Source organism: Stegodyphus dumicola, chromosome 11 (genome assembly GCF_044657685.1).
Source record: "Stegodyphus dumicola isolate Sdum_Otavi_A_Nest chromosome 11, ASM4465768v1".
NCBI classification, from domain to species: Eukaryota; Metazoa; Arthropoda; class Arachnida; order Araneae; family Eresidae; genus Stegodyphus; species Stegodyphus dumicola.
The window spans coordinates 155,301,030-155,326,196 of record NC_140778.1 but is presented as its reverse complement, the minus strand read 5'-3'; the positions used below and the strand labels follow the sequence as shown (position 1 = coordinate 155,326,196).

General features: G+C 32.8%; 1 protein-coding gene across 1 annotated transcript in view; it reads left to right on the top strand.

The window, feature by feature from the left end:
* Positions 1 to 4,177: 4,177 nt before the first annotated feature.
* vg (transcription factor vestigial) overlaps positions 4,178 to 25,167 on the top strand; it is a 171,711-nt gene continuing 150,721 nt past the window's right edge. Inside the window, exon 1 of the mRNA XM_035353725.2 lies at positions 4,178 to 4,514. Coding sequence (XP_035209616.2) covers positions 4,377 to 4,514 — 138 coding nt within the window. The 5' untranslated portion in view covers positions 4,178 to 4,376. The remainder of the gene's footprint in view (positions 4,515 to 25,167) is intronic.

The following is a 25,167-nucleotide window of genomic DNA, read 5'->3' as shown; positions in this document are numbered from 1 at the left end:
TACGTGATTTGTATTTTAATTTTTACCGGGATGTGAAATAGACCGGCCGGGACACCTGGATTTTGTCTGAAAACCGGAACTGTCCCGGTCAAACCGGGAAGTCTGGCAAACGTAGTTAAGGCCACACTTGTACTCGAGTTTTAATTCAATATTGAGATTAAAGCGAGATGAATTAAAGTGAAGTACTATAAAGATTTCATTTTAAATGTAGCAGTTTCATTAAGTTAACGGATTTTTTCAGAAATCTTGAGATATTATAGCCAAATTAAATAATAAAATTTTTTATCATATACACGAGTAAAGTGTCCCCCGACACCCTCGCTTTCATGAAAGTTAATTCAAAGTCCTTTAAAAATATTATTTTCGGGATTTAATTTAATAATTTTGGGTTACTTAATTCAGATACATTTTACTAACTTTACATTAGAAGATAATATAATCAATATTACTTCAGTAAATAAATTCGTACACCTATATATATCTGTAATAATAAAATTCCATAGTCAAGAATACACTTAAAATTCTAACTGTATGTTCTTTTCATTTTTAATGGCGACGTTCTCTTATTTGAAAGTACGTGGAATTAAATCCACAGCCCCGTAGTCAAGTTGTTTTTCCCGCCTTTTCTATACGTACAGTTTTAGAATGTTCTGGAAATATTTAAAGCGAACTGGATTGGCTAACGAGGCTGACGTCATTTCTTGGAAGTTCCGCCTTTCCAGAGGCTATAAAAAGACTCGCAAAAGAATATCGGGGCTTTTCTTTAATGTCACGATGCAGTAAACTTCATACAAAAAGTTATTAGTAATTCTTTTTTATTTACTTCGGATATCTGATTTTGTAACTGCTATTTCTCCTGAAATATAATAAATGGATCCTGTTTTTTAAAACATATCGTCTGATAATTTAAGCTACGACAAAAGCTGGTACATCACACATATATATAATTTATTTACTAAAGAAATATTGATTATATTACCTCCTAATATAAATTTAGTAGAAGTATCAAAAAATAGTGAACTCATATGTAGGAAGTTTATATATATGTTGAGAGAGAGGTAGATATATAGATATCTGTACCTATATCTATATCACAAGGCCCTATTGAAGAAAGAAAAGAGTTGTCAGAGTGTTGTTTGGGTGTGCTTTCTGGTGTCTTTTGTGCATTACAACACTACAAGATGCATTAAAGTGTAAACTGATATCATATATTTCCTGTTCGGACACATGCTAGTTTGATACTATGCCATTGTGGTCTACAGGTATTCTTTGTCTGGTATCGAATTCGGTCCCGGGGGGGGGCGAATGCGGAATGCAATCGTACCTCTTTTATACCAGAGAACAAATCATGTGCACCAAGGCCCCGTTGTTAATTATTGTGGCCTCATCTCTCAAGGTCACTCCAATGGTAGGAGAGAAAGGTCTCTCATTGGGATCGAAATGTGGATACCTTTGTGGAATGTGAACTACCAAAAAAGGGCGTTTCGCACCCAACAGATGTCTGTTGTAACAGTTTCTGAAACAACATAATAGAGTAATGTTCAAGTTCCAGATTGCTTTATCCCCGCAACTGTTAAAGTCTTTTTTTTTTTTTTTTCCCATTAAAGTTCATGTTATTTTTGAAAATTCATTTCAACCCTACATTACAACAGGTGCTTTGGGTAGCGGGTTCAGCCACTATACCATACCACATTAGTTCACATATTGCTTTGTGTGTGCAGTAGAGCACGAAAGCTGCTACACTGCACACTAGAATATCACCCCACTCCTCTTAGTCGCTCCGAATGAATTTTTATGTGAATTCATTCGGAGCGACTTGAAAGCCGTTATTAAATCTTCTTAATTAACTCAGAAAAAAATTGGTTAACTATATTACATAAATACTGCACATTCTCATGCGTTTTTCAGCCTTAGCTGTTGACGGGCTATGTCTTAATATATTATTTAATTAATAAAGCCAAGATGTGTATCCAACTCATCAGCAAGAAGACATGAATTTCACCAAGTATTTGTAATATATGAAACTATTTAACATTTTGTAAAATCGTACTTGTCCTCCCCTCGTAAACTACTTCTTATCTTTAATGTATTATTTTCAATACCAATACAAACTTTTCGGTGATTTTACCAGTTGCTAACCAAATTCCAGTTAAACAGAAAATTTTTGAAATTGAAAGTTACTTTCCTTAACCTACGCTTAACGTTTTAATCAAGGCACAATTAAAACTTTCTTAATGTGTTAAAAATTTAAAACTCTTAATCAATAATTATGAGAGAATATAAATATTAAAATGAGGAAACGAAAATTAAAATTTCTTTAAATCCAGTGCATTCTTCTATAGTATACATATGGATCAATAACTAAATCTAAACTTTTTTTTTTTTAGTTTGTTTTAGTTTTTGTTTTAGTTTTTTTTTTGGGGGGGTTCAATTATGGCAATTATGGTTCAATTAAGCCCTAGCGTGCTTTGATATAATTGAATATCGAGATTATTCAATTATGGCAAAGCACGCTAGGGCTATCTGCCTAAGGGTGTGGATGCCTTCGTGGAGAACTTTGTACGAAAAAATGGTTCGTATGCACGTGACACAGCTGGGAAACCACTAAAACGTCTATGCAGCTAGCTCGTTCGATTGGATTCGAACCCACTTAGGGTTTCGTTTGATTTATTTGATAAGGGCAAAGCACACGAGGGCTATCCGCCTAAGGGAAGGGATGCCTTCGTGGATAACTCTTTAAGGGAAACTGGCTCGTATACACGTTACACACAGGAAAAACGACGAAACCGTCTATGCAGCCACCCACGAAACGCCCGTGCATTTGCCCCGACCGAACTACCAATGTTCAGCGATTTTACGGTCCGACCGCTGGGGGGGGGAATATAAACCAACTATGCGTTAATAAAATTGCAGTTAAATTTGATAATAAGAATTATTATAAGATGGACTATAGGTAAATGAGAATACGTTAAATGAGATGGACTAAAAGTAAAGAGACTTTAAATTAAATGAGATAATAACATATAAAAATTAAAGAGACTATAATTATTAAATTATATGTTAAAGATACTTAATCCGATTTTATGATCGAATGAGCTTATTAAGAGATAAGAGTTAAATTTAGTATTAATATCGGTAAAACTATTCCTTTGTCGGCAATTATAGTATCGAGCGATGCGGCGAGGATTTTTTCTTGAATAGTTCTCCATAAAGGCAGCTAGTCTGTATATGGTTAACTTCTGCAGCAAACGTGAAGCATTTCCCACTCCACTCTAATATTCTTCATCTGTATTCTTCGTGGCCATCACACAGTCTAAACAGAAGATGAGAATACTCTCAAATTTAACGGCTAACATTGATAAGTTAAAATTAGCTTTTAATCTTTGCTTTATAGTCTCTTAACCAATGATGACCTCATTTTTGAAAAGTATGTATTCGAACTTCAAAAGCTGCAATAATTATAAATTATTATAACAGATTACTATTGTAGACTTGAAATTTGACTGCAAACACTTTTTATGTCTCTGAATTTTAGATTATGAAAAATATTATTGAAAATAATTCGTTTTTCAATGCTTTTATGGCGAAATTTGCTTTTATTTTCCATGCATTTGTTAATTAAAGCAATCTTAAATACTACAGTTATTATGGTTTAGTAAAATAAATTTTCGCCACCTGTTTTCTTTACATTTCTATGTATCTTCCTTTATTCCCCCATTTAAGAACGTTGAAATGTTTTTAATTTAGTAAGTTTTCTTTTACAATTGCATTTTTAATTTGCTCGTTCAAGAGATATTAATAACCAAAAATTATTTTTAGCTTAGATAAAATAACAGTGCATTTCTTCTGTAGCTTTCAGAGATGTCATTAGATTCAGAGATGTCTTTCACAGATGTCATTTCTTCTGTAGCTTTCTGCATACATAATCAAAGAGTGTCATTGTTAAAAACGTAGAAGTATTTTTAACTTAAATTTCCAAGAACGTGAAAGCGGAGTTTTAGCGAGTATCATGGCAATGACAGCAGACCGCAGGTGCTGAAAGCGTTCTACACACGCAACGCGGACGTTTGGCGACTTCTCCTCCTTCTCCATCGCCAACCCCACCTAATGTTGCGTATCAACGTTGGCGCGGTCTCTCGTCTCGCTTTCGTGGCAACCCACCAACACCGAACCGATCGTCAGCGGGGCAAAAAGGAAACCAAAATGACTCCTTCCAAAAAGTGAAGTTTCGTCTGCACGCATCGGACGCGTGCGCGAGAGCGGCCCGCTCGGGAAATTTTGATTGGGCACTTCGAAGTTTGTGACTTTTTTTGGTCTCAGCCGGGTTCTTGAAGCCAGATATTTTGGATGCCTATGCGGGATTCGATCCCGGAACAATGAGTTGCGCCGATGTCATGTACCAACCTTATTCGCCATATTTCCCGTACCACCAAAGGTCCCAGGTAGCGGTATCGTCGACAGGAGGGGTCGGACCCCTGACACCGGTACCGACACAAGCCACTACCGACTACAGAGTAAGTTCGATTTTTCTTGTTCGCTACAGTAGCTGTCTGATGCAAGGAAACCAATTTATAGGGTTTACATATTTTTATTTACGTACTGTTACTATGCAAAATTATTTACAGTCAATTCCCGATTATCCGAGTAGGAATTAACTGGGTTGTGCATTAATCGGGGCCTGTTTCCTTCCATCAAAAAATAAAAGTTGCGTTTGTTTGTTTGCAGTAGTTGTCTACAATAGTTGTCGGATGCAAGGAAACAAATTTATAGGGTTTACATATTTTTATTTACATACTGTTAATATGCAAAATTATTTACAGTCAACTTCCGATTAACTGGGGAGGAATTAACTGGGTTGTGCATTAATCGGGGTCTGTTTCCTTCCATTAAAAAATAAAAGTTGCGTTTGTTTACAGTATTGTCGAATGCAAGGAAACAAATTTATAGATTTTACATATTTTTATTTACATACTGTTACTAAATCATTCACAGTCGACTCCCAATTAACTGGGCAGGAATTAACTGGGTTGTGCATTAATCGGAGCCTGTTTCCTTCCATCAAAAAATTAGTTACGTTTGTTTATTGCGAAACCATGGAAAAATGATTGTCGCAAACCATCAACCAAGTGTTTACTTGTTTTGACTGTAAAACAAAACTGTTTACAGTAAATACAAAAAGGAAAAAAATGTAAATAACATATTGCCAGTATTGTACTTTAATATCTTTTATAACTTAACTTCTTCATTTCTTGTTGCGTTTATTCGTCTGTTATGCACAGAATGTTGTTTTTGTTTTGAGTGATATTTAATTTAGGTAAACAAATGAAATTCTCTACTAATTAACCAACTTTAAAATGCAAATAAATTGTTAATAGTATGTTATGTTAATGATAATGCGAATTGTTCCTCTTTTGTGTGTTTTTTTAACCACTCTCGAATGTTTTTAGCAGTACATGTGTATCGTTCCGGTATTACACAATTAAATCAAGATTTGACTATATATCGATTTACGTATTGATTACATGTACCCTATACTATGAATTTTTGTTCATTTAACTAAATTATGACAAACTTTATGAATCTCAGTAGATTAATTAGTTCATTGTATGATCCTTGTAGAATGTAAATACAGATCTTCGACTGGCAATGTCCATGCATGTGTATGCATCCCGGCCGGCAGTGACCATGTAGTCCGTGCATGTAGTAGTCGATGCATACTATAAATATAGTAGTTCTGTAATTTATAATTCATTACTCTATAGTACATATTAATGATGTATTGTGTGTCATGATAGTGCTTAGTAATGATGAAGTAAACAATCGTTACCATGCATTTTATTCAAATCTTAATTCATATATATTTGATATAGTGTTTAAAAGCAAATGTATAATCAAAGGACGCCATGAAAGATATAAAATTTTAGAAATAATATGGTGATGTACAGGATGTTTAGCTATACACAGAAAAGCTGGGGAAATATTTTAAAAGTGATTTCTTCGCTTTTATTAGGTTATTCTTTCAAATCCTTATTATTAAAGCTATTAAAAATAAAAGTTTTTAAAATGTTTTAAATTGATTTATTTTGTTAGTTATATTTTTTCAAAGGCTATGAGATATTTTATCTTATTGACTACTTTACCTGTACATATTTCATTTTATTTCGGTTTTCGTTTCCTGTTTTATTTCTGATATCTCATATATTTAAATCCCAGCCCCCCCCCTTGAGTATAAACGCATTATCTATACATATTTCCTGGATTTCTTATCTTTCTTTTTTGTTCTTGCTCTTTACACTTATACTCACTATTTGGATATTATGTCAATCATTTCCCGAGAATTCAAAAGATAGTTTTTCCTGAATCTAATTCCCTTAGGAATTGTTTGGTACACATTTTACCGATGTTCCGTGTTTTTCGTGACATATTCAAGCAACCAATGCGAAGAAATAAGAATATATTTGAGGATCATTTGAAAATTACATCCTTGATAATAGAGTAACGTGGAGATTAGAGATGTTATTAGAAAAGCGCAAATATGTGCACATCAAAAAAAGCTCATAATCATGCTACTTTACCTTTCATGAACTTTAAAGCATTTGTATAACGTAATTGGAAATGCACATATGTACGTATTTATCTTATCCTTCTAATGCAGCGGTATGGTAGGGCAGGGTTCTGATTATTACAGTGCAATCCATGTGTGCTACTGATAATTTACATGTCTCTTCTTAAATTATGCTCGCATTATATTTGTGCGTAAAGAAATATATCTCCAATGGCTGATGTTCTCTCCAGTGGATGATCGTTGGTAATTATCTCCAATGGTTGATGTCCTGTCCACTTATTCCTGTCGCAATACATCCTTGTGCCCGCGGAGATGGAGGCTGTAATAAAATTTAATACATTAATTACCTACTGGCCAAAAAAAATTATATTTATATAAATTATATTTTTTCTCAGTTTTGGTGCTCCATTAACGGTCCCCAATACAGGCCACACTTCATCTGGTCTTAGTTACAGGCATATATTAACCACGCTATCAAACATCAACTTTTAATATCTGAATACAAGCAACTTCTAGTCAACAGTAAGCTAGCCTGCTACCAAAAACATTAATAAAACGTAAATAGTCAATTATGAAATGTTTTCTATTTTACATGAATTATACTGTAACAAAGTAACCTAGAGAAAATTCTGCAAGAAAATTATTAGAAAGAGAAAATACATTTACAAGAATATAATACACTTATCAGCTCCTAAGTTTAAAACGTTTGAAAGATGAGTCATCTGAAGAACTTACGTAAGTATGCATTGCTGACATTAGACATGAAAAATATGTAGTGCTGGTTATACACATATGTAAGATATAAATAAATACTATGGCTACGTTAAAAAAAATAATTGGCGACCACAAAATTAACATTCTAAATTTGGTGCTCTCCCCCCTAAATTCATCTGTTGTCCCAAATTCGAGAATCTTCGATGATTATGACCTCTACGCTAATTATTCTTCTATGTTTCCCAGAAATATGACATATATATATTCGATTTAAGTAAGCTAGTTAATCAGGCGTAATAAATTGCCTAATACGTGCGCTAAAGCTGCAAAGTAATAAAATAATAATTTATTCTCTAATAGATTATTTAGTATCGGGTCAGCCCAGAAGTTCATGCGCATTAAGAGTATGCGTGGAATTCTCTATGACGGATTTACTAAAGCAATACAATTTTGAATATGCTGAAAATTGTCATCGTTTGACTGACATATTATTCAGTTCATCATCAACTTTCGTAAATATCGAACGCATTTTAGTACCCGTAGAAGATGAATATAGATAATCAGTACAAACGTACTGTGCTACATTTTTTATTTTCGTGTGGTGAATCTGCCAGGTTTGCAGTGATATAAATTGATAGTGTACATGGTGAACACATTATTAATGGACTGCCCAGAAATGGTTTAAAAAATTTAAAGTTGGAAAAAGCAGCCTTGATGATGAACCCCGTTCGGGACATTTTGAACTGTTAGAACCAAATCAGACGATTAATTCAGAAGTTTATAGTGAACAACTTTGCCGTCTAAACACAGAATTGATTAAAACATGCCAACGATTGGTGAATGTCAAGAAAGTGTTGTTTCATCGTGATAACGCTAGACCGCATAGGGCTCGAACAACCGTCCAAAAAAATAAAAGTTAATTTAATTGGGAGCTTTTGCCACATCCTGCTTAGTCTCCAGATATTGCCCCAAGTGATTTTCACTTATTTCGTGTCTTGCAAAATTTTTTACTGGGAAAAAAAATTAAATTCTGAACAGGATGTGTACAATGAACTTTCAAGTGTTTTTTCGCATCAAACCCAGAGTCTTTCTACAGCAATGGCATAAAAAAGCTGCCTGTAACATGTCGAGACATTGCGGATAATGGAGAGGAAATATAATTGATTAAAATGTTAAATTGATTTTTTAATATTATTTAAAAATTTACCAAAAAATGCGCACGAATTTATGGACTGACCCAATACATTATCTCCTTTGACAAAAGTAACTAAAATTCTATTGAAAGGTAGTAACTCATTAGCATATTCAAAATGGAATTTGAAGGCATTGTTTTTTTGACAATTTCAAGCTACGAAATAAACCCGTGAGTTTGTCATATTATCGCATTATTTACTAAAAAGTTTCCCTTGCAATAGGAGCCACGCGTTAGTTCAAATATTTGCTCTTATTTCCAAGTTCAACTGTACTCATTATGTATACGTCCTGCTGTGTGAAATTAATAAATAGTCTTATTTGGCTGTACACTCTCAACTGTCACTGTCATTTTAGATTATTTCCTCTTGAAAGGAATTAAATCAAAGAAAGTTATTAAAATACGAGTAAATTCATTTACATATGAAAATACGATTGATGTAAGTTTATTAGAAGTATTTCTTAGAATTCTATTCGAACTATTGAGAGAATATTCCGGTCACAATTTAATAAGACTGACGCATACTGATTAGCTTGAAGAACACTGAGTACGGTTATATATAATAAATATCAGCGCAGTATGTAGTTTAGACTCGTTTTGGCTCAAGCCTACATCAAGGCTTATCAAGAGTCACAGGAAGCATGTGTAATTATCTCTTATTGATAGCCTTTCGACCGCCTACCAGTCCCTCCATATAGAAACTCAAAGCATTTTTTTAGCCTTAATTGGCATTTGCCCAGAAGGATTATTAATTTCGTTTTGGCATTTTGCGTCGCTTACGATAAAAGGGCGTGACACTTTTCAAATTGTTGCCACCAAATTTTAAAACTCTGCATTATATTTAAAGAAATTAAATAATGAAAAATCTGCATAAATGTACGTATGTTTCTCGCACTGTGAAAAAACAATGGTACCAAGAGACATACAATTTTGAATACGGGCATCTGGAAGCCCATATATGGAATTTGTTTTATAATCTATTCCATATTTTGTAAAACTTTAACGAATTTGTGATTAACGAAATCAACGATTTCAAAGCGAGCAATGGAAACACTGTATGGAAAAAAAAAAAAAAAAAAACATTTTTATCTCCAGCAAGAGAGACTGTGTATTGGAAATTCTAAAGATATGCTCTTTTTAAATATTTTGCGATATTGCTGTTGAATTGAATTTTACGGTATTTGACAGTTTTAATGAATCTAAGAATAACGAGGTATAGAGAAAACAAACACTAGCTTTTAAGAACAATTTTAGCAGACTTTTAGAGATATATTTATTACATTATAATATCATCCTTTTTGAATATTTAAACTATATAAAATTCAATTTATCTCATAAAACATGAAAACAAGAAACAAATATGTAATTTTTTTATTATTAGTTTCTCTGAAATAAATTTAAGAAAACTGTAAACCTAATTTTATTTGGCTTTAATTTTATTTGGCTCGGACGTAAAAACCAAGTTCTGACCATCTTTATCGTTTCATAGTTTTACATTCATTGCATGCATGTGAAGTTATATGTTTCAATATATATAGCAGCAGCAAGCCTTAATTCTTTTAATTCACAAAATTCAAATTTATTTCTAATCAGTTCCTGTAAATATAAAAATTTAAATTCTTACTTGAAATTAAAGAACACAGCAGATTATGTTACAGAAACTGAAAATAGCCTATTTTTCGCAAGAGATTTATTTATATGTGCATTTTATCTTGCAACAACATCATAAGCAAAATGGAATTTTTCGTTAGCAGGAGGGGAGAGGGTAAAAGTTACATATCCCTTCATTAAAAACAAAATCAGTATTTTTAAAATGTGTTCTCCGTTACAGGAAATAACATCACTTCAAAATTACCTTAAATTTTAGTGCGTTTTATTAAGCTGTGTTATTTAGGTTAGCGTTAATGCTATGTTATGCTATATTACTTGGGTTATCATCTCTATTTACTTATCTGGCTTCCAATCCACATTTACTGAGCTGATTTGCTTGAAATATTACATGCATAGGTATTTTTTATATAAATACGATAGTTCATTAAATATGTGTTAATCCCCCACCCCACCCCGAAATTCTGACCCTTTGGATTCGTACACTGATAGGTGACCATTGCAGTAAAAGTACCCATTAGAATGTCTTACTTGGGGGGAGGGTTGTGTTGACATTCAAATACCCTTTCTCGGATTTTTATATTTCCAGTAAACTGCATCAATATGGACTTAATGACTTAGCAATATGGGCATTTTATTGCTATTCCTCGTAGATCCTACGCCATAGAATGTCAAACTGATCATGTCGAGAAATGGCAGTAAAAAATTAAAATACAAACAAAAACTTTGATTAAAAGCTTAAAAATAAGAAATGATTTGTTTAACTATCACAGCATTTTTTATGTTATATAACTATAAGTAAATTCATAGGCTAATGAAATCAGAGGCAATTAAAAATTTTTAAATCAAAGCTCTAAAACAAAAATTGACAAAATTTTCGTATATGTATTCTCATATGTATTATTTCCATGTTATCATGATCAGTGTCTCTTAAAACTCTGTTAATTTCCCGATACTGTTCTCTCATAACGCCCCATAATTTTGTGTTTCGTTTCATATGACAAAGAATGATGCAATGGGTAAAACATAAATATATATATTAATTTTTCATTGCTTTTTATAAAAACTGTATAAGATAAAAAGCGTTTTATCTTAATTAATTGTATAGTAAGCATTTTATCTCAAATTTTAATTAATAGTACATTAATATCACTCATCCTCGTTACACACCAAATGAGAAATTACTACAGCTGAAGCAATGATAATATTCTGATAATGCCAAATTTTAATATAAAGTTTTGTTTTTATGTTATTTCCAAAAGTGTTGTAATAAATTTTAGCTATTGGAAATTATTAATTAAAATTTGATTTTACGGAAAACGACAAGTCGTATTTCAGATTTCCTTCGTTATCTTTACTTTATCTTTTCGTTTACCTTTTTCTCTGTCGTTTATCTTTCTTGATAATACATAATAACATTTATGACTATAGAAAAGATATATATCTCATCAGACCTTTTGGCAAAGCCTTATAAATATTTTTTTTTATTATTATTATTTATCTTGACAGTTTTTAAACCGTTTGCTCAAACCGCAGCTAAAAGAAATATATCAGAAAACAGTAATGTGGATTAACCCTACCTTTTAAACGCGTCATTTAGCATTTTGCCATTCTTTAAATTTTGGATTCCTTATTTCCATCTTCCTTATACTAACTAAAGTAATTTATTGTTTATTAACATGCATCGCGGTGAGTTGACCTTGACCTGCGGTTACTGTCAAATACGTAAGTAGTTCTCTGACCTTGAAAACTTCGAGCCAGCAGTTTGATTCGCCAAAGCGGCTTCCGTGCAGCATAATAATAACATTTATAACACTAACAGTAACAACAACAATAATTTAAATCTGAAAGCTTTCAGATTTTATATTACTATCAAAGGGGCGTTTTGTTCATTTATACACACACGTTTCGAGAGCATTTGAGGTGGACTCAACGTAGACTAGAAGAGAAATAATGGGGGAGCAAGCTGGAAAAGATAATAAGCAACGGCATTCTTATTTACTAGGATAGAATTTAAAAAAAAAAAAAATCTGAAAGGTTTCAAATTTTAAATTACATCCAAAGAAGCTTTTTTTTTTTTTTTTTGAACATTTTGTCTGTTACCTTTATTTATTAACTATCACGTTTTTCGCGCTTAAACCGTAAAATTCAGTTCAACAGCAATATCGTAAAATAGTTTTAAACTGAACCCATCTTTAGAATTTTCGATACAGAGTCTCGCCGCGCTGGAGATAAAAATGTTTTTTCTGTACAACGTTGCCATGGCTCGCTTTGAAATCCTTGAATTTGTTACTCCAAAATTCGTTAAAGTTTTACAATATGAAATCGACCATAAAACAAGTTCCAAATTTCAAATTTGGGCTTCCACAGGCCCATATTCGCAGTAGGATTACGTCATTGAAAATTCGATGGCTCTATGTACCATTGTTTTATCACAATGCGAGAAATATACATATATTTATGCAGATTTTTCATTATTTAATTTCTTCAAATATAATGCAGGACTCTAACATTTTGTGGCAACGGTTTGAAAAGTGAAACAGACATTTATAGTGAACCAACGCAAAATCGCAAAATGAAAACAGTAGTCCTTCAGGAACAAAGCCTCTTTGGACTAATAATAATAACAATTACATCAGCAATAGTAGTTGTAATAGTAATAATAATTACAACAACAATTATAATAATAATTTTAAATAGCTTTATTCTTAAAACATTATTTAGGGAAATAAGGGAACAATTCAAGTTTGCTATGGATTCTTACAAGATGTTGATATAATGTAAAATTTATAAAAATTTATCTGAGAATAATTCCAGTACATTTTTATTACCCATTTATTTAATTGGTATAATTTTATAATAAATAGAAATTAAGTAAATAAGTAAATTCTTACAGGATACCGTAGAGGTAAAAACTTAAACTGATATTTTTGATTGGCAGCTGAGTTAGCAGTTATTAAACAAAAAATTATCATCTCAGGCATAAAAATATAAAAGCGAGCCATTTCATTTATGGTTATGTGACATCATATGCTCAATGGAAAAATATATTTTTTTTTTTTTCTAGAATGGTAAAAATAATAAATCTCACTCGATTTCAAAATAATGTTTCTGTTGGTATGCAATCTACAATATCATTCCACTTTGCAACAAGATGAGGATAAATTAAATAAATTTGTTATTAGCCCACAAAATATATATACATCAGAAAGTAACTCTATTATTTTGAAAGCATAATTCAAAAAGTATTATGTATTATATTTCCCAAAAGTATTACATATTATACTTTCCAAATGTATTATACTTTCATCTGTTATATTTCCAATTTTGTGTTATACTTTTCAAACCAAAATGGACAAAATTACCAAAATGAATTAATGAATGAATTAATTAATTTACCAAAGTGAACAAAATTTACCAAAATGAATTAATGAATGAATTAATAAATTTACCAAAATGAACAAAATTTACCAAAATGAATTAATGAATGAATTAATTAATTTACCAAAGTGAACAAAAATTTACCAAAATGAAAGAAATTCACTAGCTCGAATTACGAATAAAGCAAATCAGTTGTTTTTAATAAAATTATCTTTTTAAATTAATTGACGGTGTGAATTTATTAAAATTTGCTGCAATCGAAATAACGTCGAATAGAGATACCTACGCTAAAAAATGTGTTACATTTTCGTTAAATGTTTTACGAAGCAAAATTAAAAAATAAAAGTTATTTTTAAAATGAAAGCAATTTTTTAAAGATAATTTTATAAAAGATAAGTTTACTAGTGAAAGATATTTTCCTAAGTGTTTGGTTTGGTTTAGTTTATTACGTCAAAGCACACTGCCTAAGGGAAGTGATGTTTTCATGGAGGACGTTTTAAGGGAAACTGGCTCGTATATACGTTACATATGATTTTCCGAAGAGAAATAAATTATTAGGATAACATTGTAACTAAAGGCAATTAAAAATACGCAGCTGCAAGACATCTTTATTCATTTTTATCAAGCATTTCCATGAGCTAATTTATTCTAGCTCAAGAAAAAAAGAGTTTTAAATAGCAAATAAATTTTATAGTGCTCTCGTATTAAAAAAGTTAACGTAACATAAAATATATTTTAAATGTCTGTGTAAGAGCTAAATTCTTTCGCAGTGAATTAAAATTTCCAGAAAGTTTCCTTTAGAAAGTCCTCCATGAAAAGTAAACCTTTCAGTATACACAATTTTTCAAAACAAAATATATTCATTTATTAGAATTAACCTTGAATAACATTTATAATTTACGTTTCTGTAATAATGTTAATAAAATAGAAATATAAGTGATCATACACAGCTTATAAACAAAAACTTCCATTGTCACTTCTTTACTAAGGAAATTACGTCATCCCTCTGGAAATGGCGAAGTGTTATGACATAGTTTCATAGGAAAAAAAAAAAAAAGGAATAGGTAAATTATAAATATTATTAAGCACATGAAATAAAACAGTCATGCAATTATTTACTAAGAATACGTCTCCCGTGAATGAACTAGAATTATATCTTAGAGCAGAAATATCAGTCAGCATCAAGTGACCTTTGGATAGAACTGGTTTCTTGTATCTGATATAGAGTTTATCGAGTAACTCTTCACACTAGAAATGAAAAAGTGACCTTCACAGTTAACTTCAGTCATGTAACAATGAATTTCTTGTAGTACAGTTTGATAACTGTTAAATAGATTAAGGTGGTGTGGTGGTGGTGTATTTAATTATGGCAAAGCACACTAGGGCTATCTGCCTAAGGGGAGGGATGCCTTTCGTGGAGGACTTTCTAAGGGAAACTGGCTCGTATACACGTTACACATGGGGAAAACCACGAAAACACCCATGCAGCCAGCCCGTAAATAGATTAAGGTATTTTCTGCTATATAAACAGTTACCCTGCGCTTTCATTCAAACTACTAACCAGCTAGTCAATGCCAATGATTTTAATTTACGGAATGCAAATGGTTCAAAAGCATTTCTTTGCCGTAGGCGAAAGAGCTTTGTTGAGGATTTTGTAAAGAAACTGGTTGTTATTTGCGCTACACGTGGAAATCATTTGCTGAAATGCATTCTGTAAATAACTTTGAACGCCCTCTATCTAAATGGACGAATTTTTGGAGAATTTTTGTAGAGCACTAATATACTTTATCTGATAAATCAGCCAAATTATCCGAAGCAACTCGCTTTAAATAATTTATCCTTAAGGAGGAAACTTGATTGATTCCGCTTTTAGCTGATATAGAGAAGACATCCGTGTCCTTAGGTTTAACATAAGGATATCTTCGTGAAGCACTTTAAAAGGTTAGTATTTTAGCTTGTAAGGTCCCTCACTTGAAATTCTAAGTTAATGTTGGAAGTGAGGAACCTAGGAACTGATAAGCGAATAATCGCTAGAGTTCGAAGACAGGAAACAACACGAGAGAAGGGTAAATAACCCTTTATTATTTCTATAAGATTTAACAAAACTCCGCCTGGGAGTGAACAAATAAAGTCCGCACTTTCGACTTGAACTTAAAAGACTAAGAATTAAACTAAAACTAAGATTAACTAAGTATAGCCAAAGCTATCAAGATTCAATGAGAGTTGGCCCCTTAACTTATTTGACTACGAAGCTTAGCAAAGGCCTGAGTAGGGCCGAACGTATAACAGCTTTGAGAGAGAGCGGCAAGGGCCTGAGTAGGGCCGAGCGTATAACAGCTTTGAGAGAGAGCGGCCAAAAGGGCAGACGCGCGTAGTTCAGAAACTCTGATTCTCTCTCTGTCTCAGTAAGTAACTTCGTGGTTTAAATACCGCTCCTTCTCATTAAATATTCAGCAAATTCCAAAACCACGTTCTGGCCGGAAGTAGTAAGTTGAAGTTAAGAATTTGACAGGAAAGGAACTTTAACTTGAAATTTAACTGTTAATAAAATTAACATAATCCTTACACGCTATTTGAATATGGCAAAGCACATGAAGGCTACCTGCCGAAAGCAATGGATCGTTGAGAACGTGTAGAACTTGTACACACAGCCCTGGAAAATTGCCTTGCATTCACACAAGGCCATCGCCAGGGCATGCGGAAATGGTGCAGTCGCACCGGGCGGCAGAATTTTGAAGTCCCGGAGTTTGCCCCGGGCGGCAGAAATGTGTAGCGCCGGCCATGCTTTCACTTTGCATATTGCAAAAATCATGAAAACACTCATGCAACCAGTATGTTTGCCGGAATTTTAACTCTGTTCTAACAACCAGTCTTGCTAATATCAATAAACGGCTGGGATCACGTAGTGGGGAGACGGCGCTAAGCCAATTAACCAAATGGTAAAGTTGTGGTGCCCGTCTTCCCCGTTCCTAAATCCTAAATCCTAACAACCAGTGTTATCCAGAAATTCCTCTTACAGAAAGCAGAAGAAAAAAAAATTCTTTAGCTTTCTATAGCTATTCCCGAATTGTCCGTCTTTTTGAAAAAATTTACAAGAGATGGTGAAAGGGTGAAAAGTAATTATTTTTGAGATATACTGAGTTGGTGCATAAATCCTTAACGATCTTCATTCGGTTAGCCTTTTTACTATGCTATGATTTAATTAGTACAAAATACACTACACAACAGTACAATACACAATAACAAGACATTGATACGCTCCGTTATAAATAATCAATCATTCATTCGGTCGACGAGCGGTAAAGTCACTGAACACTGGTAGTTCGTTCCGCGGTTCGAAGTCCACGAACGGGCTGGCTGCATGGATGTTTTTATGGTTTTTCCCACGTGTAACGTCTATGCGAGAGAGTTACCCTTAGGAAGGCATCTGTCATCTTAGACAGCTAGCCCTTGAGGCCCTGCCGTAATCACACAAACCAAACGAAGCAACAACAATCTCTCCTTCACTTAATGTTGTAATCACCATCTTTATGAATGTCCCCCCCCCTGCCAGCATTCGGGTAGGAGCTCAGTGCCCTTTCTGTAGAACTGCTGTGGTTTCAAGTTGAAATCTGATAGACAGCTGCTAAGAGAAAAGTCATCGTGAAACACATACCCCTGAATGTTGTCCAGAGAGTGACTTGTTAAGAGAGTCACTGGGAAAATATGTTAAACACAAGGGGCGAAATATGTTTCAGAAATGTTAATTTTTCTCTACTTCACATTTCTCATTGATTATGGCTTACATAACCTGCTAAGAACATATTACAAGCTCCACTTCGCAACAATCAAACTCCAAACCGTTGTTGTTATGCCACTTGCAAATCCAAACCGTTGTTGTTATGCCACTTGCAACTCCAAACCGTTGTTGTTATGCCACTTGCAACTCCAAACCCGTTGTTTTTATGCCACTTGCAACTCCAAACCGTTGTTGTTATGCCACTTGCAACTCCAAACCGTTGTTGTTATGCCACTTGCAACTCCAAACCGTTGTTGTTGTGCCACTTGCAAGTTGTGCCACTTGTCTGACCTATAGTCAGCCCAAGGCCACGAAATTCCTCGTGGCATGGAGCGCAAGTATATGCCTGTCTTTGGCAACAGCCTTGAGCATCTTATTGCTGACAGTGCAATTTAGCTCAGCTCAACCCCCAGTTTTGATAAAGAGCACTCCGTGTGGGGGGCGACTGATCCGAGGGTCTCCCGCCCCTCTTCCTCTACCACCAACCTCACAAGAGGCCTTTCGGCTCGCTACATATTTAGAGTGCCCCCATGCCGCATGGACACTATACAAATATCCATGCCTTCTCCGGGATTCGAACCCGAGTCCTTCGGTACAGCAATCAGCGATGCTGACTACTATACGGGTTGGGCGGAAACTCTAAACTGAAGAGAAACAATTGAATAACGGAAAGCGAAGGCTATGTTGTTAACCCAATGAAGAATTCCACGGATTTATGCCCCAACCCAATATTTTGTCACAAAAAATCTATTTCTCATCATCTTAAGAATACTTAAATATTTGTTTAATTTTTAAGTGTTATTAACAGCTTTTATATAAACTATAACAATTAACTTGTAAAAAACATTTGTCTTTCATTAATTGTTTTCATTAATTGTGCAATTGTTTGCTGAAATTTTGCCAGATATGAAATATTTTGCTATGCTTTTACGTTACTTCCCTTTCCAGTTTCAAAATTTGAAAAATTCCCTGCATTATTTCTAGTTAACTTTATTTAAGAAATGTTACGTTTTATGTTTTGCATTTTTTATGATCATATTGATATTTTATGATCATATAGTTGCTCTGAATCTTTTAAATGGTATGCGCATAAATTTGGAAAAATATTTCTGACATTTTCATGCCTCATTTTCACATTTTTTGAATAAATTTTTGAGAAACGTCAATGAGATATTTCGCTCTCTGACGAAGTATAAATATCTAATTAGTAATTAGGCTTGTCATATTTAATGTATTCTTTGTTTTTAAAGACCTTTCGAGCTCAAAAGGGAGGAAAATGCAAAATTGAAATTATTTTATATAAGCACATAAGAGACATGTAGGAACTGATAAAAAAATTAAATAATAGGCTTAGCAATAAATCAGAGTAATATATATAGTTTGCTTATATATCGAATTGCTAAGACGATATTCTTAGAGTTGGCAACAAGAATTAAAATTCAAACTAGTTGTAAGATGTCAGTAGTTTTCTATTGTATTTTGTGTGCCGTATGTGTATTTGGCGTGCGTTCTGGTCCATTCAAATATCTTTCTAAATCAAGAAGCTCCATAGATTTAACTTCTGCAGTCCACATGGACTTTACAAATATGTGCATTGAAAAAAAAATGCTTGAGTTAATGAACTCTCATAAATTCGTAAGGACATTGAAACGTTCACAATGATTTCCATGCAGAAGATAGATGTTTCACATTACGAAGTTAAATTGTAAATCGGAGAGTTTTCCAACAAGTTCTTATGTTAATTCTAAAGATATAGCTTTGTAAATACACCTGTCTAAAAGATTAGCAGATAAATATGATGCTCACTGTTGCTAATAACTAGTATTCTTTTTCATTATATATACGTATATACCTTTATGCATAACATTACATAATGCAAAAATAGAAGGCTTTTCATTATAAGGGCATACCGAACCCTTCGTTTATCGAAAACCCATTTTTCCATGATACACATGAGTGCGTTATGATTTTTTCATGATACACTCATGTGGCCTTCATGATACACCATTTTTCCATGATGCTGAGTTAGTTAAACAATGCAGTAGAGTTTTAAACTCAAACGCAAATAAAAGATCCTTGTCATGTCGAATAGTAACACTAATAAGAATTGGCAGTTTGCCATACGGCGAGACGCAGAAGCTGAATAACAATCAGAGTAACTTACTCAGACTAAAGATTATACCTTTTAACCCATGGCAGATCAACTGCCCATGTCCATCCTCAAATAAATTAGTTACTATAAATAGTGCTGTGACTTATCTTCTGACAGCTCATGAACCTTTAGTGGCCTAACTATTTTGCTTTGGGCTACATAACTCAGATAGTTGCATTTGTGGCTTACCAGGTACATCACATCACTACTTGTTTCAGAGTAAAATATTCAAAGATCTACATTTTCGGCCCTATACAGCAAACAAAGCTCGTGAATAGTTTCAGCAGATTCTCAGGAATAAATCTCTTCGCCAGAAGCTTTACACTCTAATGAACTGAATATAAACAGTGACAATCTCCAATCAGTATAATTCTCATTTTTAGTTCAAACGGGAAATTTGTCTAGGACTATTAATTTCGTTATGGCATTTTGTGTCTATTCACGAAAAGCGTTGTTTCACTTTTCAAATCGTTGCCACAAAATATTATCGCTCTGTATTATATTTAAAGAAATTAAATAAGGAAGAAGCTGCTTGAATGTATGTATTTTTCTTGCATTGGGATAAAACAACGGTACCTAGAGCCCGCCAAATTTGAATAACGTAATCTTCCGTAGAATATAGGAATGTGGAAGCCCTAATTTGAATTTATTATCAATTATTATTGTTTTATTACCAATTTCAGATTTCGTAACACTTCAACGAATTTTTGATTAACAAACTAAACGATTCCAAAGCGAGCAATGGCAACACTGTACCAAAAAAAGAATATATATATATATATATATATATATATTTCAGCGAAACGCGATATGGAGTTAGCTTGATTCGAAATTCATTAAAAAATAATTTCCCCTGATGAGCCATAATGAGATTCGAATCAGGCTAATCTACCGTTTACCGCTTCTTAGTTTTTATATTTTTGCTCATATCACTTGTTAGTACTTTTACTAATGTTTAAAATATACCTTAATTTGATTAGTATATTGCTTACTATTAGTAATGATTTTTACTTGTAAATATTCAAATGTTGTATTTTTTTCTCTTGTAACACATTTTAATGCAACTTATTTTGCTTATGTTAATGTTTTCGCGGAACCACAGTATTTAAGCGGCTTTTTAGCGTACGAACTAGGATTTTTCTTTTAACCTTTTTCTTAATTTCTTCAGCACAATGCGCAAAGTTTTTGACCAAATAGGTCTTTTATCGTTTGTTCTTTTTACTTTACTTTAATTTATATATATATACACTTTTTTTTACACCTTAATGTGTCATTTTGTGTGGGCGCGTCGAGAAATTGGAACAGAGAATTGAGACTAAAAATTTTTTCTAGACACTTCATCTAATTAATTAAAAATTTCGTAACGCAAAAGTTTCAATTGTCTGTTTCGGCGAAACGCGTAATGGAGTTAGCTTGGTTCGACGTTTAACCAGAAATTTCCCTTGAAAAGCCAGGTTGGATCTCGAATTGAGCTAATTTACCATTTTCCGCTTTATAATTTTTATATGTTTTTATTTGTTTTATTTGTTTTAACTTGTTCCATCGATTGGTTTTATATGTTTTAACTTGTCATATCGATAGGTATTTTACTGTATTTTTTGCCATTAACTTGTTTCCAACGATTTGTATTTTACTGTGTTTTATATTTTACATTTTATTTCGCGTGTAGCCTAATTTTTCACCCTTCAATGTCATTGTTTTTTAAAAAAACTGTGTTCAACTTTTTCTTGGAGCCACAGCTCCTGGTAACTTTTTGGCGAGCTCACTACAATGTTCTCATTTCCTTAATTTTGCAGCATATTGCGCAAAAAATTTCTACTTTTTAATATTGTACTTACGACCTAGCTTTGAATTTTATATATATATCCAGCGCGCGAGAGTGTGTATCGGAAATTCTAAGGATATGCTCATTATTAAAATTAGTTTGCGATATTGCTCTTGAACTGAATTTTATGGTTTAAGGGCGAAGAACATGATAATAAGGTAACACACAAAATGTTAAAAAAACGCCCCTTTGGACATATTTAAAAATCTGAAACCTTTCAGATTTTCTTATTTTATTTATAATTTTTTACCTATGAATGTTATTAATGTAAGTAGCGATGACAAAAGTGGCTTATAATCTTAAAGATAATAGTTTTACTTTTGTAATATAATTAGTTTATTACTTTTAAAAATAAAATGATGCAGAAAAATCTGTCAGACAGACAGCTGCTCATTCTATGGTTTCCTGCCCATGTCCATTACCAATAGTAATAGAATCGAAAAAGTAACTTAAACATTTGTTGAAGAATGTAAATTATTAAAAAAAAAAAATCTGATGTGTACACCACATGACTTCCTTGTATGGAATATTAAATTATACGCATTTTTTCTTGCATTTTATTTAAACTTATTAGATTGAATTAAACCTACTTCACCGACAGCGCATAAACCACTATAGAATAAATGCATTCTTTAAAATTCACTTTGTTTACCATAGCGACACTTTGGCGTTACGCTGACTTAACAGTATTATATTTCGTTCATATTATAACTCAGAATGCAAAAAATTTATATCATTTAAAGAATTATCTAATCGTTGCCACATGTTCTATTCAAATACTATAATAAAGCTAGAACGATGTATAAAAGATATTAAGCAAACAAAACAAAAAAGAAAGTTTTTCACAGACGATTGAGTATTTCTCATTCAATTAATTCAGTTCTCACTTCGCGACAAGGCAAAAATACATAAAAACTCAAAATATCTGTATTAAAAATTACGAAGTAAATTTTAAACGCTTATTTCCTCGAAAAAATTCCAGAAAGGATTAAGCATGATTTAAATAATAAATGAAGGCTTTATCTTTGTTGTTGCGAAGCTAATTTTCTCTAGATTGGCAACAAATCCGCTATCCTGCTGTTTCAAATGTAAACAAGCAATGGCCGCCATCAAAAACATTATTAGGCTTAGCGGCACTTAAACAATTTTAAAATTGTTGATAATTCTAAAATTATTGCATACAGATTTACTAAAGGCATAAAAGCCTTAACCGGAAGATAAGAACAACATAATTCAATCACTTTTAATGCTAAAAATGTACAATTTACAAACATATAAGGGTAAAGAAACTGAGATCACAGAGCCGGGTAACAGAGTGGATATATATATTAACTATATTTATATATGTTTGGTGCGGCCGATTGCAACCAAAATACGAGGTGCACATCTACAAGTCATAGCAGTCATATATACAAAATTTCAACGTTCTGAGGCTACTCGTTTTTGAGTTATGCGAGATACGTACGTACGCACGTACTTATGTTCGTACAGACGCCACGAAAAATTCTCTTCAGAATTCATTTTAAAGCAGTTTTATAATTTTTTTGGAGGAAAAGAGTGTTTTATTCTGTCCTTACATACAGATATCACTGAAATACTTCGTTAAATTGCATTTGAAAGAGGTCAAAATGGGACATTTTTGTTGAAATATGCTGCCTGAAACTTTTCGCGATTACAATACTTCCTTTTTACTTCGTACAAGGAAGTAAAAATATCACAACATGTGCAATTTGACCTAGAAGTAGCATCTTTACTTTTTGAATTACGAATTAGGGTACTCAAAACACTATTGCCTTGAATACTAATTAGATAAGAGCATGGGTAATGAGAAATATATATTTAAATGACATTCTGGAGATATTAACTAAGAGATTGATAACACACTTTTGATTTACTAATGCATCCTCCAATAATTCAAGTTCTTTACGTGTCCATGTAATGCCGGTCTCGCTATTAGGAATTCACCTATTTAACCAAGACTGCATTTTCTTTCTCAGACACGAAGGTCAGCACAGGAACTGTTCAGCAAACCAAAAACTGAGGTTCATTAAATTAGTTACATTAACAAAAAAATACCGGGATAGAAAAACCAAAGCAAAGCTCAAGTAGAAAAAATGAAGGCATTGAGGTATACCGCATAAAAACGGAGGACATTTTTATTTAATCCATTCAACCGCAAAAAAACATACATGATATGGTCTTTGAACTGTTGGACACGTGACATATTTTCCGCAGATTTACTATCCCGGTAGGACCGGACGGTCATGTAACGCCTCATTGCCTCCGTAGATACCGCCCAAAGAGTCGGCTGATAATGAAAATCAGTGGGATTTCATTGACAGCACAACTGGGGCTTTAAGTGAATGGTTAGGTTCTTAAAGATATTTAGAGAGCGAACCAAAGCAGTATGGCAAACCTTTGATGTCAAAGTAATTCATTAATTAAACAGCTTGTGAGAGACCAATTAAACTAAGCATAATTAATTAAGTCTATAAAGCAGCCAAGTAAAATTCTTATATATGTATTGAACATACAACGGAGACTCTTTTCCCCAAACGTTTTTCATTAAAATAAATATCTGTTTCGTATAAATATGTGTATTTATATTAACCAAGATGTTGAAATAACAATTGCCGTTCTGTAACCCAGATTAGATTAAATTTTATTTGGCGGTGGCGTCATCTTTGTATGGTGTGTATCCTACAGCGAATAAATTCTGAAAGTAGGACAGGTTCAGGTTCAGGTGGAAATGTAGTGGGACACCCAATGTTTACTATAAGTAATGTAGGTATAGTCCCACTACACTTCGGTTTATTTTTAAAGTAATATTCAAAATAGTACATAGTATAATAAAACACATAGTATAATATAACATAATATAACAGTATGTCGATATTTTGATTGATATATCTATTAGATATAATTATAGTAGTTATAATAGCTATAATAATAGTAGGCTAACAGTCATAATTTATAACAGTTCTTAATAGTTCCTTGAGATAAAGTTTATTATATGAATCTGTATCTTCTTCCTCTTCTTTTTCCCTTTTTCACTATATCATTATTATTGCAGGGGTTTGTTTTTAAGATAATTAGATAATAAAAGTTTTAGATGAATTGCAGCTTCAAAAATGAATTTTGACATTAATTACATTAGTGCTCACATAAATTTTTGCCTATTGAAGATAGATATTTGATTGTATTTTCTATTTTACTTTTTAAATGTTTGTTGGTAATTGCAAAACGAAGGAAGGCATTGATATTTGAATTAGGCAATTTAATATGAGTTGACTTTGTTAAGGGATATTGAGTAATATAATGGATTGGATCACCTTTATTTCCACATACACATTGCTCAGATTTAGAGATGTTGAATCTGAAGAAGTATGTGGGAAATGGCCCATGTCCAGTTAAAAAGCGGTTTATATAACCATTGACCATTGTACATGTATCATTTACATGAGGTGCTATTTGATTTAATTGTCTTCCTGTATTTATTGTTGCCCATTCTTCTTCCCACATTTGGAGGCTGATTTTATGTAGATATTTCTTGAGGTATGATTTCGGCCAGGAGATTTTTCTTGAAGGGATATTATTGTTGGTAGTAGCTGATTTGGCTGCTGAATCGGCTTCTTAGTTACCAAGAACTCCGACGTGAGCCTTTATCCAATAAATGTTTGGTGATATTTGAGGATATTGGATAATTTTGTTAAAAATATCTTGAATTATTTCAGATGTGTGTTTGAGATTTTGTAGAGCTAGTATTGCTGATTGACTATCCGAGAAAATATTGACTTTTTGTAAATTGTTATCGATAGAGTATTCTATTGCCATTCGAATTGCGTGTAATTCTGCTTGAAAGATACTATTTTCCTTGGAGAGACGATTTTGGAGAGTTATTTTCTGGGTTTGATCAATTTGTATTATACATAGGAGTAGTAGGACATGGGTC